Source organism: Anomaloglossus baeobatrachus, chromosome 5 (genome assembly GCF_048569485.1).
Source record: "Anomaloglossus baeobatrachus isolate aAnoBae1 chromosome 5, aAnoBae1.hap1, whole genome shotgun sequence".
In the NCBI taxonomy this organism is placed as follows: domain Eukaryota; kingdom Metazoa; phylum Chordata; class Amphibia; order Anura; family Aromobatidae; genus Anomaloglossus; species Anomaloglossus baeobatrachus.
Window position 1 is genome coordinate 348,936,183 of NC_134357.1, and position 13,487 is coordinate 348,949,669.

General features: G+C 50.0%; 1 protein-coding gene across 3 annotated transcripts in view; it reads left to right on the forward strand.

Moving 5' to 3' along the window:
* The window catches only part of RBM39 (RNA binding motif protein 39), a 134,342-nt gene that overhangs the window by 115,777 nt on the left and 5,078 nt on the right, over nucleotides 1–13,487 (forward strand). For all 3 annotated transcript variants that reach the window (XM_075349896.1, XM_075349895.1, XM_075349897.1), the window contains 2 exons: nucleotides 3,860–3,992; nucleotides 7,482–7,587. In XM_075349896.1, coding sequence (XP_075206011.1) covers nucleotides 3,860–3,992; nucleotides 7,482–7,587 — 239 coding nt within the window. The remainder of the gene's footprint in view (nucleotides 1–3,859; nucleotides 3,993–7,481; nucleotides 7,588–13,487) is intronic.

Sequence of the window (13,487 nt, forward strand, 5' to 3'; positions counted from 1 at the left end):
GGGGTGTTCCTCGGGACCGTGCTGTGGAAAGGTGGACAAGCCCACCCTAGCACAGGAGACTGGTAATGGCTGATGCTATTCTCCAGAGGAGACGGAGAGGGGATCTTCCCAGGGACCGGTTACGAAGGCTGGTCCACTAGGAAGGGAAGGGCGGGTCCCCGGGGCAAACGGAAGCTATTTATCTCCGTTCTTCAGTGGGGACCTCTGGAAGGGCAAGGATGAAAACCGGTAAGTGTACCGCCGCTATCACCTCCACCAACCGCTGCGGACTCTCCTACCGAACCCGGCTTGGTGCAGGGAAGAAAACTACTCCTGCGTGAAGAGTAACTTCCCTTGGGCGGTCTCGAAAAACATGCCTAAAGGGATGATCTACCGGGCCGGGGTCTGAAAGGACTCCAACCGGTAGAGCCGCTACCCTAGTAGCGAGAAATGACGATGAGAGATAGAGGCGCCCTGATGGTTGCGGCTCGAACGGACTGGAACCGAGCGGTGAAGGCGACGATCCTGAGCGTCTGGGCCGATGCTAGGAAGAGATGTGCTCTTCCCTCACGTAGCCTAGGGGATCCACTGGACTAACCTATCTCCGAAGGGACGGTCACCTAAAGGCGGAAGGAACGTCAGTGATTCCTTAGATGTCGCCTCCGCGTTCCAGCTCCTGAGTCAGAGGCCTCGACGGGTGGTCACACTGCTGCTATAGGCTCAGGCCGTGAAGCTGGTAAAACGCCAGGGCTATGGGGTACTTACCGAAGATGTCAACCAGTTCTGATCGGCAGAGATGGAATGTAGTCCGCTGCGTAGGGTGTCCGTGGAGTCCCTGAGAGACGTCACCTTAGGGATGATAAGCCAAGAGGCAACCTGGCGGGTCGATCGCAGGGGGGCATGCCCCTTCTCTCTGGAGCCCCTTGGAGAATGAATAAAGACAATAACAAGACTTACCGCTGGTAACGTCCTGTCTGGAGTGTTGTCTGTGAAGGAGCAGTAGCTCTGCGAACTATTGGATGTCCACTGAAAACATCATGGGTCCACTAGAAAATTCTTAAAGGAGACCTGTGTGCTCAGAGAGGAGAAGAGAACTATCCGTGCTCTTATGGTCTGACTCACCGTTTCTTCCAGGCTATTCGTCATGCGCCGAACCTCGGCGCTTGCTCGGAATCCAGCAGAGGTGGTACGTCTGGGTCATCACCAGAGAGGTCGGAAGGCTTCTGGTCGAGCGGGAGCTCTGGACCTGGGAATGAAGGAAAAACCAGGGGGAGGCGTCAAAGGCGAGACCTGGCGGGTACGCTTCGAGCAGCGGATGAGGTCCCTGGTACGGGACTCTCCTCCCCCGGTGCGTGCACGGAGAGAAGGACTGACCGTACCTTTTTAAGGCTTGACTCACCATCCTTACCCGGCTATTAGTCATGCGCCAAACATCCGGGTCCTGCTGCTCGAAGTCCAGCAGAGGTGGAAACGCCTGGGCCATCCCCGAGAGGTCGAAAGGCTACCAGAGGAGAGGCAGTCTGGACCTGGGGATTAAGGTGAACCCTGGGGGCGCAGAAGACGAGACCTGGCGGGTCCGCCTTGGGCAGAGGAAAAGGTCCCTATTACGGGACTCATCTCCCCGGGGGGATTGCGCCAGTCTTGCGGATGGTACGGCAGAGCGTCGGCCGGGGACGCAGCGCATGCGCACCCACCCGAGGGACGTCAGCACGGGGATGTAGGGCCTGAGACAGGGCGCCAACCCGCCTGCAGGGGCGGGATACAGGTGCGTGCAGTGCCAGGGGCCGCGGAAGCTGTAAGCACTAATGTGCCAACGTTCGGGGTAATTCACAACTGAGAGAACAGCCCTAAACCAACTGTACCTCTGATGCAAACCAAGAACCCGAATAAGTGCTCGTAAGAGTTAATATAAATATATATATATATATATATATATATATATATATATATATATATATATATATATATATATATATATATATATATATATATATATATATATATATATATATATATATATATATATATATATATATACATATATATATATATATATACGTTTACATATTGAAATAAACTGAGCCCATGATAAAAGAAAAACAAACAACCACTAATGTTAATGAACGTGGCTAATGTTGGCTACTTTTCCCCAATATGAGGGTTGCTGTAGCCTCAGCAATTCGCAGACCAGGGGAACTGCTATAATCAGTCTTTTTTTTTTTTTTTTTTTTTTTAAATGGATTCTGAGGAGGCTGGAGGGGGGGCCGAGGAGAGCGGGAAAAAACCTCCACCGCCCCCCCTGTGATGCCTGGGGCTAGGAGGAGGGTGGAGACCGAGCGGCCGGCGGCCAATCGCGCTGCGGCAGGAGGCGGGCCTAGGACGCCGGGGACAGGGCCGAAGCCGGGGCCTAAATTTTGAAGCTGCCGGAGCAGGAAGATACAGGCCGGCTGTCCTGCCAGCGAACGGTGGCGGCGGCGCAGCAGCGAATACCTGATGCCGACAGGGAGCTCTGCGTGCACGCCGGTGCACTCTGTCGCCCGATGCGGCCCGGGGCGTCCGGTGACTAGGCCCAGGCCGGAGCCTAAACTTGAAGCAGCCGGCGCAGGGGCAGGTAGAGGCCGGCGGTCCTACCTGTGGGAGCGGTGGCGCGGTAGCGATGTCCGGGTGCCGGCCGAGCACTGCAAGTGTGGCGTCGGATGGGAACGTGGCCGGGGCGCCCGGTGAGTAGGCCCGGACCGGGGCCTAAATTTTGCAACCGCCCGGGAGAAAGGTAGGAGAGGGTGTGCTACCTGATCGGCGGCGTCGCATCTGCCAGTGTGCAGGCGTGGAGCTCTGCACCTGTGTCCGTGTGCTCCGCACACCGGAGGAATGGCTGCGGGCAGCAGGAGAAGAATGAGGCAGGTGGACGCTGGGGAGGGGAGGGAGCCCCTCAGTAGTGTGGCAGCGCTGCGGGCCCCATCATACCATCCAGATGCGCTGCGAGGTCCAGTCCCTGCTGTATGCCCCTTGCACCCTTTGGGGTGATACCGTAGGGTGGACAGGGGGTGCCCAGGAAGGTTCAGCCCCGCGTGCCAACCCGGGAGTGGTACCATGGAATTGGACGGGGGAGAGGGCCTGACGACTCGAGCCTCTGCGACCCAGGGGAGTGGTACCCACACGGGCTGCGAGAGCTGAGGTAGAGAAACGATACCTGTAGAAAAAGAGAATTCCAACAGATGAGAGCGATGAGCGTCGCCGAGAAAAAAAAATGAAAAAATATCGCAAAAAATCAAGTGGCTGAAGGGGGCCCAGTCGGCCCACATCAGCCTCCTACGACACTAAGCAAAAACTGATTGAGTCCGCCTCCGGCTCAGGGGTTATACTGCTGGGGAGGAGCTAACTTTTTCTGTTTACTTAGTGTCAGCCTCCTAGTGACAGCAGCATAACCCATGGTCCTGTGTTCTCCAATGAAACGATGGAGAAAAGAGGACGTCCATCTGAGCCACACATGTAATTTGCATACGTGGCTGTCAGCTTTTATAGTGTTATTTTTGGGGTCTGTAAGGGGAGTCGGGGAACAAGGTGCACCTTCATAGAATGCAGCACAGGAGCTGCAGAAGGTGATACTTTTAGTTTAATAGTGAAAAAACTGGTGACAGGTTCCCTTTAAAAATGTGGGGTATAGGCATTAATAGCTTTGCACTTAATTTGCTATAAAAGAAACTCAAATAGAATGCATAACCAGTAGAATCTGGCAGTCATTGATTTTAGAAAACAATAACTGAAATGATCATTCAAATGTGAAGGTCAATAAGATGTAGATATGTAGTTTTTTTTAATGTAATTTCAAAGTGCATGTGCTTTCTAAATTACAAGATGTGTAACTTTCTGAAACTTACAGCTCTTGCTGCTGCTGCCGCCTCAGCTGCTGCCATCTCATTGACGTCATCCACTTTACCAGTCCCTGCTGCAGCAGCTACCCAGCCACTTGCCACACAATGCTTCCAGCTGTCAAATATGTTTAACCCACAACAGTAAGTAATTTTATCTTTTTATTAGTTCTGTATTTTAGAAATCATTACAGGATCTACAATATGACCACAATCTGTAAACAGTAAAGTACAGCTTCATCAGACTGGTGTTGTTGGTGTTAATGAGACCTACATCTTTTCATGAATTTAAAGCATGTGACGAGTGGTTGTGCTTCCGTGTACCACGCCAGAACTTCACACCAGTCAAGAAATGGAGTGAGATTTGTTGCAGGAAACGCCACAGCTCGTCAGGAATTAAACGAGGTGTGGCCCACCCATTTTGTCGAGGTTGGGAAAAACTGGCATGAAAATGCCAAGTCACAAAATAGAAGATAATAAATAAATTCACTGCACTCATAGATTGTGATGCAAAAACGTTTTCAAATTTATTGAGGCGACTGGAGTCATTCCGACGTTTCGACCCCGCCTGGGTCTTAGTCAAGATTTGCTTCAAGATGGGTGCCTGGGATATGGAAATTTGAGTGGATTATTAGCGTTTTGGTAGAGAATACCTTGAGGATAAAGGTCCTGGGTTTAGCCAGCTCAGCAGCGCTGTGCCTGGTGATATGGTGTATCCTGGATCCTGGTTTAAGTCAGTAGAACCTGAAAAGGTAAGCACAGAAGTAAAGCAACCTGGAGATCTGCTTAATAGAGACCTGATGAGGAAAGGCCTAGAGGTCCTAGACACAATTGACAAGAATTGAAACGAGGAAGGCTGTTCTAGACAGGCACTGAGATGCGCTGTGACCATGTACAATATATCTTAGAGAACAGTTTGAGGAGAAAAACCAAGCCAGAGAAGGCCATCTTAGAGTAAACCGGATGCATGAGCACCCTGTTAAGGTGAAGAACAAGACTGTTAGTTCCGAGCCAGGCCGAATGGGATCACCGTGGGGTAAAAAACCTTTTGGAAAACAAGGCAGAGTTGGATGGATTCAAAAGGGGGGACACTATATAAAGAGGTAGACCCCAGCTGATTTAGATTAACTAAGCGGACCCTCCTCATTGGGAAACTTGGTATGTGAATTGGAAGCCAGGTTCCTTTTGAAATACCTAAAAGGCAGGGATAGGACCTAGGGAGAGCTGAGAAACAGGGTGGACTCCAGGTTTGATGCCACAAAGCACATGAGCAAGGATAGGTACAAGAGGAGGGTTTCCCTGCCTTGATTACCAATGAGCTGATCGGTAAAAACGGAAGTCATTGAAAACGAAAAACAGGGAAACTGATATAGACGTTTCCATGAGGTGTCTGCAAGAGGGTATCCCACGTCTACGGAATGGTAGACTACCTCTGCAGACCCGATTCCCTTTGTCTTTCTGTAACCAGAGAATGACGGAAGGAAGGGGAGGATGGATAGCACAAGACACACAGGGCAATGGAGGAAATTGCTGAGTGTCGCAGAACTTGGATGCGAACTGTGAGGGATCCTATAGCACACTCTGGAAACCATCAGACCGACGTCAAGGGTACTCTTCTGTAACTAATATGAATGAGAACAGTTTTAAGAAGCAATCATGTCTCCTGTCGAAGGTCCTTCGTAGGTAAGGAAATCTGTGGTACAGATCTTTCTTCAGGACTGCGAATTGCTGGAAATACTGGCACATACTGTTCAGATGATGATCAGAAGCCTCAGGGTTCCATCTTTGCAAATGATGAGTCGCAGCGATGTCTTTTACATGCGGAGAGCAAGCTTGACTGATGATCTTAACAAATGAGGATACGCAATGAAACTGCTCTGAGGTCCAGATGAAGGAGGTAGAGAAGCCTTACTGATCCCATCAGCGATCCTGAATAGTTGAAACTGGAATAAATATCTCCAACTGAAGAGACTGGAGATTGTCATCACAAGCTTCGAACAATTAGGAAGGTGCCCTGTGAAAAATTAGAGAACACCGCCTGCACACAAAGATTAAGTGACTAGGGAGGGAACTGTTATACCAGGGGAATCACTAGGGAGAAGGGAAATCACTCAAGAACCAAGAGTAGAAAACTTTACTACTGAGAAGGACTCCTGCACGTGTGACTTGACCGTGCGCCAGACAATTATACACTTGGTCGCAATGGGAGACTTAGATTTGTGGGGTGTGATTCTGAGTGAGAAGTGTGCTGTAGGTGCTTGAAAATTTGTGTGCTGAAGAAAAGAGCCTTGAAACCTGTTCTCTGGGTATGTTGCTAGGATGGCTATACTGCTGACCTGAACCTTGAAATAGGATACTGGAAAGGTGTTTAAGCCAAGGGTAATGTGGGCTGTTCGTGAGATTCCTGGACTCTAGGTGGTCCAGAAAAATGTAGATGAGCAGAGGCATGTTAAAGTCCGCATAACGAAAGCAGCTGCAGGTGCCTTGAAGGTTATCCCCAATAGTGGAGTCAATTTTGGAAGGCCTGTCTGTAAGCCTGACTATCAGAAGAGGACTGGCGGTACTGTCCCACCGTTGGACACACAATCGATTTGGAGGCTTTCTCATAGAAAGTGAACGTTTCTTGTAGCATATGGGAGAAAACGGGCAGAGATGACACAGACCAGTACTTGGGGTGAGGTGAAGTTACCTGTCCTGAAGGCCCTGGAATCCTTTGCAGCTTGAGGGTGGAAGACCTTCATCAGATGTCCCAAATGCTGTCTGTCGGGGCACCTTGAAGGTACTGGTTCTGTCTTCCCTCTCTTCATAGTCACTCTAGTGGGTGAGTGGGCAAGAGGAATAGTGGTAAGGACTAACCGCCAGGGATTATCAAGCACTCTTGATGTTAGAGGTTTAGGCTATGTGCCCACGCTGCGGATTTTGCCGCGGATTTTCCGAAAATCTGCAGCAGCGGCACTTCCAAGCCATTTCAATGGCATTTTGGAAATGCTGTGTCCATGCTGCGGATTTTTCTGCCGCGGATTTTGATCCGGAAAAATCTGCAGCATGTCAATTATTTGGTGCGGATTTTGGGTATAGAACGGGGGGAAAAAAAAAATCCGCGGTAAATCCGCGGCAAAAATAAGGTGCGGATTTGCCGCGAAAGTCGCGGATTTTCATGCAGAAAAATCCGCAGGTACATTCTACCGTGGACACATAGCCTTAGGGTCCTGCCTCAGATCTTGGTTAACAGCAGTGATACAAACCCATATGGTGTTCTTGGTCCCTATGTTAGATGACATACTGAGCAGGTACTCTTGTACAATCCAAGCTGAATGTGAAAGAAAAAGGGTATTCATTAATGAAGGGGGGAACAAACCCAAAACATTCCAAGATAGAAATGGGGCTGAATGTAAGCCCCATGTCTGCCTCCTACAGACACCAAGCTAAAGCTGATCACCTTGGCTATGATTGGTGGGTGTATCCTGGGGAGGAGCTAACTTGTTTTGCACTGTCAGTCTCCTAGTGGCAGCAGCATACGCTCATGGTTTCCCGTGTCCACCAATAAGCAATAGAGAAATGTTGGATTCCTTGTCACTTTATTGCTAGTAATGTTTGTGACGAACGTGTCTTGCTTATTTTTTTAATCTCTAGGGAAGATGAGCCAGGTTGGGACACAGAGATAAAAGATGATGTTATTGAAGAATGCAACAAACATGGAGGAGTTGTTCACATTTATGTAGATAAAAGTTCACCACAAGTAAGTTCCTGTCTTCAGATTATTTACAATGTGGGTTAATTTGGTATATGGACATAATGAAAATTGTGTGTCCTTTTTTCTTTTACTGGAGAGATATATTATTTCCTGTGTTCACATGAATCACTTTTGGTTTCTTTCCCCTTAAAGACCACCTTGGTATGGGTATATGCTTCCCCTTATGGGACTTGAACCTGCAATAGTCTGATCACTTGTTCCCTATACAGCAATGCCACAGCATTGCTGTATATAGAAGAAATCAGTCTCTTATGAACTCTGGCCACTGGCTGATTTTCATAGGAATACTGTGATGTGAGACACAGCAGCGGTCATCAGCTGTCCCTGGGCTATCATAACTCATCAATGGCGTTGTGGTCAGAGCCACTTGTCCCCCTGCCAGCACATGTTAAATGCCACTGTCACTCAGTGGCACTTAACAGTTTAATAGCTGCTGGTGAAGAGTTGCTCCACCTGCGGCTGATTTCAGGCAACGTGCAAGGAGAGATGAGTGTTTGGTGTGCAAGCCTGCATCAAAGGCAGGGAGATGACAGATGACACAGTATGCCATTCATCTTTAAGGGGTTAATGTCCTTGATTATAGGGGTTTACAAGATGATTCAAAAGGTGCACATAGGTAGCCATGCATGTAAACCTTTATTGCATGTCTGATACTTCACACTCCACTTACAGTAAGGAAAATATTCAAATTGTCCCTCCAGTGAGGAAGGAGACCAACTTTAGCGCCACCTATTGGAATTAGCAATCCTAAAAGTCAAAAGTGGCTTTTTAAAGAAAGTAAGGAAAATAAGTATGTGAAACGCTGCCAATTTTTTTGCACGGTTTCCCACCTACAAAGAATGGAGAGGTCTGCAACTTTTATCATAGGTACACTTCAACTGTAATAGACAGACAATACCCCCAAAAAGTCCAGAAAATCAATTGTATGATTATTAAATTGATTTGCATTTTATTGCATAAAATGGATAAAATTAAAAAAAACTTCTAATTGCAAATACAGGTTTCTGTACAAAATATGAAATCAGATGTTTCCTGTTTTTGATCAAGTTTACAGCAGGGATTTTGCCCCACTCATCCATACAGATCTTCTCCAGATCTTTCAGGTTTCGGGGCTGTCGCTGGACAGCATAGTTTCCGCTCCCTGATTTTGTATTGAGTTTAGGTCTGAAGACTGGCTAGACCACGCCAGGACCTTGAAATGCTTCTTATGGAGCCACTCCTTAGCTGCCCTGGCTGTGTTTCAGGTCATTGTCATGCTGGTAGACGCAGCCACGACCCATTCTCGATGCTCTTTCTTATGGAAGGTTGTTGGTCAAAATCTCGCTATATAGGACACCAGCCATTCCCCCTTCAATACGGTGCAGTCGTCCTGTCCCCTATTCAAGGTTTGGTCAGTGTTCTTGAGGTTATACTCATTTATCTTCCTCCAAACACATTGAGTGGAGGTGATACCAAAAAAATCTATTTTGGTGTCATCTGACCACATGCCTCCTCTAGATCATCCAGATGGTCATTAGAGAACTTCTACTGGACCTGGACATGTGTTGGTGTGAGCAGGGGAACCTTGCATGCCCTGCAGGGTTTGAAACAATGACTGTTTAGTGTGTTACCAACTGTAATCTATGAGACTGTGGTCCCAGCTCTCTTTAGGTCATTGACCAGGTCCTCTCGTGTAGTTCTGAGTTGATTCCTGACTTTTCTCAGAATCCTAATTACCCCACGAGAGAAGATCTTGCATGGAACCCCAGACTGAGTAAGACTGACAGTCATCTTGTGTTTCTTCCACTTTCTAATAATTGCTCCAACAGTTGTTGACATCTTCCTAAGCTGCTTGCATATTGACCTGTAGCCCATCCCAGCCCTGGTGAGGTCTACAATTTTGTCCCTGGTGTCTTTAGACAGCTCTTTGGTCTTGAATATGGTGGACAGATTGGAGTGTGGACGTGTACCTTTTTAATGGGTTCAAACAGGTGCAGTTTATACAGTTAATACGTGCAGAGTAGGAAGCCTTCTTAAAGAATAAACAGGTCTGTGAGGGTCTGAATTTTTGCTGGTTGGTAGGTGATCAAATACTTAGTGCAATCAAATACAAATTACTTAAATCATACAATGTGGGTTTTTTTGGGGGGGGGGGAGGGAGGGTTCTGTTAGTCACAGTTGAAGTGTACCTATGATACAAAGAATTGAGAGGTCTGATTGTTAGGTGGGAAAACTTGAAAAATCAGTGCATCAAATACTTATTTCTTTGTCGCTCCATTGGGAGACCCAGACAATTGGGTGTATAGCTACTGCCTCCGGAGGCCACACAAAGCATTACACTTTAAAAAGTGTAACCCCTCCCCTCTGCCTATACACCCCCCGTGCATCACGGGCCCATCAGTTTTTTAGCTTTGTGTTGAAGGAGGCACACATGCACACAGTGCTCCACATTTTAGTCAGCAGCAGCTGCTGACTATTTCGGATGGAAGAAAAGAGGGCCCTTTACAGGGCCCCCGGCATGCTCCCTTCTCACCCCACTGAGTCGGCGGTGTTGTTAAGGTTGAGGTACCCATTGCGGGTACAGAGGCTGGAGCCCACATGCCGCTTTCCTTCCCCATCCCTTAGGGGCTCTGGGTGAAGTGGGATCCTATCCGGTCATCCAGGCACTGGGACCGGGCTCCCTCCGCAGCCCCTGGTGGTATCTGCCGGACAGGAGACTGAGTATCGTCAGGGACAAGGCCCTGCAACTACAGGTACTCTGTATCCCCTTTGGGACGGTGCATGGAGCACCTGGGCCTCGGACGCTGCAGCGCATGCAGTATTGTTTTTTTGTACGGGACTACCGCGCCGACCATGCCTGCTGGCCGGCCGCGGTTTCTACTTTAGTCCCCGGCTTTTGCGGCCTAGTACATTAAATGCCCGCCCACGAGCCTGCCAGTCAGGGGCAAGGGCGGGACGGTCAAGCTGATGCAGACAGTGAGGGCTGGAGCACACATAGCTGTCCTTCCCCCTCACTAATCCCTATGGGGCACCAGATTCCCGCACTTTTGTAAGTCCGCCCACGGCTCCCTCCTCCCCTGTGAACACCGACAGCCATGTTTTAACACATTCTGCCGGTGGAGGACGTCTGCTGCAGCTCTGGGAGACCCGAGGCAGGGAATCTGGTGGCCACACACCGCTGGAGCGGTTGGTAAGCCACACCGGTTACCGGTGCTGGTCCCCCTAGGGTGCTGAACTATATATAGATACATTATATTTGTATACTTTTCCGGTTCAGCTGTATTGTTTACTTGTGGCTATATACCCTCAGTGAGCACGCTCCTGGGAGACAACAGCATGTCGTTCACAAGGAGCAAGGGGGCCAAGGCACAGGGTTATTTTGCTACCTGTACCTCTTGTGCGGCCATGTTACCTGCAGGTTCCACCTACCCTCACTGTGAGCAATGCTCAGCCCCTGTGGCTCTCGCTCAGCCGGAGCCTGAGGCACTAGGGGGTCCCTCGGCCCAGGTAGAACCACCGGCCCCCCCCTGTCCAGATGGCAGGGACAGAGTTTGCTGTTTTAGCTGACAAACTCTCTGAGTCGCTTTCTCATTCCATGACTCAGTCTATGGATAAATGGTCGGCTAGGTTTCTAGAGGTTTTGCAGTCCAGACCGGCCCTTACACAGGCCCCGGGCACTGCGGGATCACCCCCAGGCCCCTCTCGGTCTGCGACTAAGCGTGTTCCTGGTGTGGCCTCTAGTTATTACGTGCAGGACTCCGGCACGGACCGTAGTCCCAGACCAGCTAAGCGGGCTCGCTTAGAATCTTCCCCGACTTCTTCACGCAGTTCGGGGTCTCAGCATGAGGATTCTCTAGAGGAGGCGGCGGAGGTCGCAGCTCAGGACTCTGATCCTGACGTTGCGCTCAATCTGGATACACCTGAAGGGGACGCCATAGTGAATGATCTTATAGCATCCATCAACCAGGTGCTAGATCTGTCTCCCCCAACTCCGCCTACAGAGGATTCGGCTTCACAACAGGAGAAACACCAGTTTAGGTTTCCTAAACGTACACTGAGTGCTTTCTTCGATCACTCTAACTTCAGAGATGCTGTCCAGAAGCACAGGGCTTTCCCGGACAAGCGCTTTACTAAACGCCTTAATGACACACGTTACCCCTTCCCCGCTGATGTGGTTAAGGGTTGGGCTCAGTGTCCCAAGGTGGATCCTCCAGTCTCTAGACTGGCGGCTAGATCCGTAGTAGCAGTGGCTGACGGTGCATCGCTCAAGGATGCCACGGACAGGCAGATAGAGCTACTACTGAAATCCATCTATGAAGCCATAGGCGCATCTTTTGCCCCAGCCTTTGCAGCAGTGTGGGCACTCCAGGCTATCTCAGCTTGTCTGTCTGAGATTAATGCGGTCACCCGTACCGCTGCGCCACAAGTAACATCTTTGACTTCTCAGGCGTCAGTATTTGCATCCTACGCCATGAAAGCTGTCCTGGACTCGGCTAGCCGTACAGGGGTAGCATCCGCCAATTCTGTGGCAGTCCGCAGGGCCATGTGGCTACGCGAATGGAAGGCAGACTCTGCTTCCAAAAAGTTCTTGACCGGTTTGCCTTTTTCTGGCGACCGACTGTTTGGCGAGCGATTGGATGAAATTATTAAGCAATCCAAGGGAAAGGACTCGTCCTTACCCCAAACCAAACCGACCTCAGCAACGGAAAGTTCAAGCGAGGTTTCGGTCCTTTCGGCCCTCAGCCAGATCCCAACCCTCCTCGTCCAACAGACCACAGAAGAGCCAGAGGAACTCTTCTGCATGGCGGTCTAAGTCACGTCCTCCAAAGACCGCTGGAGGCACCGTCTCAAAGGCGGCCTCCTCATGACTTTCGGCCGCCCCAAACCGCATCCTCGGTCGGTGGCAGGCTCTCCCGCTTTTGCGACGCCTGGTGGCCACATGTCCAAGACCGATGGGTGAGGGACATTCTGTCTCACGGTTACAGGATAGAGTTCGGCTCTCGTCCTCCGACTCGTTTTTTCAGAACATCTCCGCCCCCCGAGCGGACAGTTGCGCTTTTTCAGGCGGTGGACACTCTGAAAACAGAAGGAGTGGTGATCCCCGTTCCCCTCCAGGAACGCGGTCGCGGTTTTTACTCCAATCTGTTCGTGGTGCCAAAAAAGGACGGCTCATTCCGTCCCGTTTTGGACCTAAAATTGCTCAACAGACATGTGACAACCAGGAGGTTTCGCATGGAATCCCTCCGATCGGTCATCGCTTCGATGTCCCAGGGAGACTTCCTAGCATCAATCGACATCAAAGATGCCTATCTCCATGTGCCGATCGCTCAAGAGCATCAACGCTTCCTGCGTTTCGCCATCGGGGACGAACACCTTCAGTTTGTGGCACTGCCTTTCGGCCTGGCGACAGCCCCACGGGTCTTCACCAAGGTCATGGCATCCGTCGTAGCGATCCTTCACTCTCAGGGCCACTCGGTGATCCCTTACCTAGACTATCTCCTAGTCAAGGCACCCTCACGGGTGGCTTGTCAACACAGTCTGACCGTTGCTCTGGAGACTCTCCAGAGGTTCGGGTGGATCATCAATTTTCCAAAGTCAAAATTGTCTCCGACCCAGTCACTGACGTACCTCGGAATGGAGTTTCATACTCTCTCAGCGATGGTCAAGCTGCCGCTGGACAAACAGCGGTCGCTGCAGACAGGGGTGCGATCCCTTCTTCAGGCACAGTCGCACCCCTTGAGGCGCCTCATGCACTTCCTGGGGAAGATGGTGGCAGCAATGGAGGCAGTTCCATTTGCGCAATTTCATCTGCGTCCACTCCAATGGGACATTCTCCGCAAATGGGACAAGAGGCCGACGTCCTTGGACAGGAACGTATCTCTGTCTCTGGAAGCCAAGACCTCTCT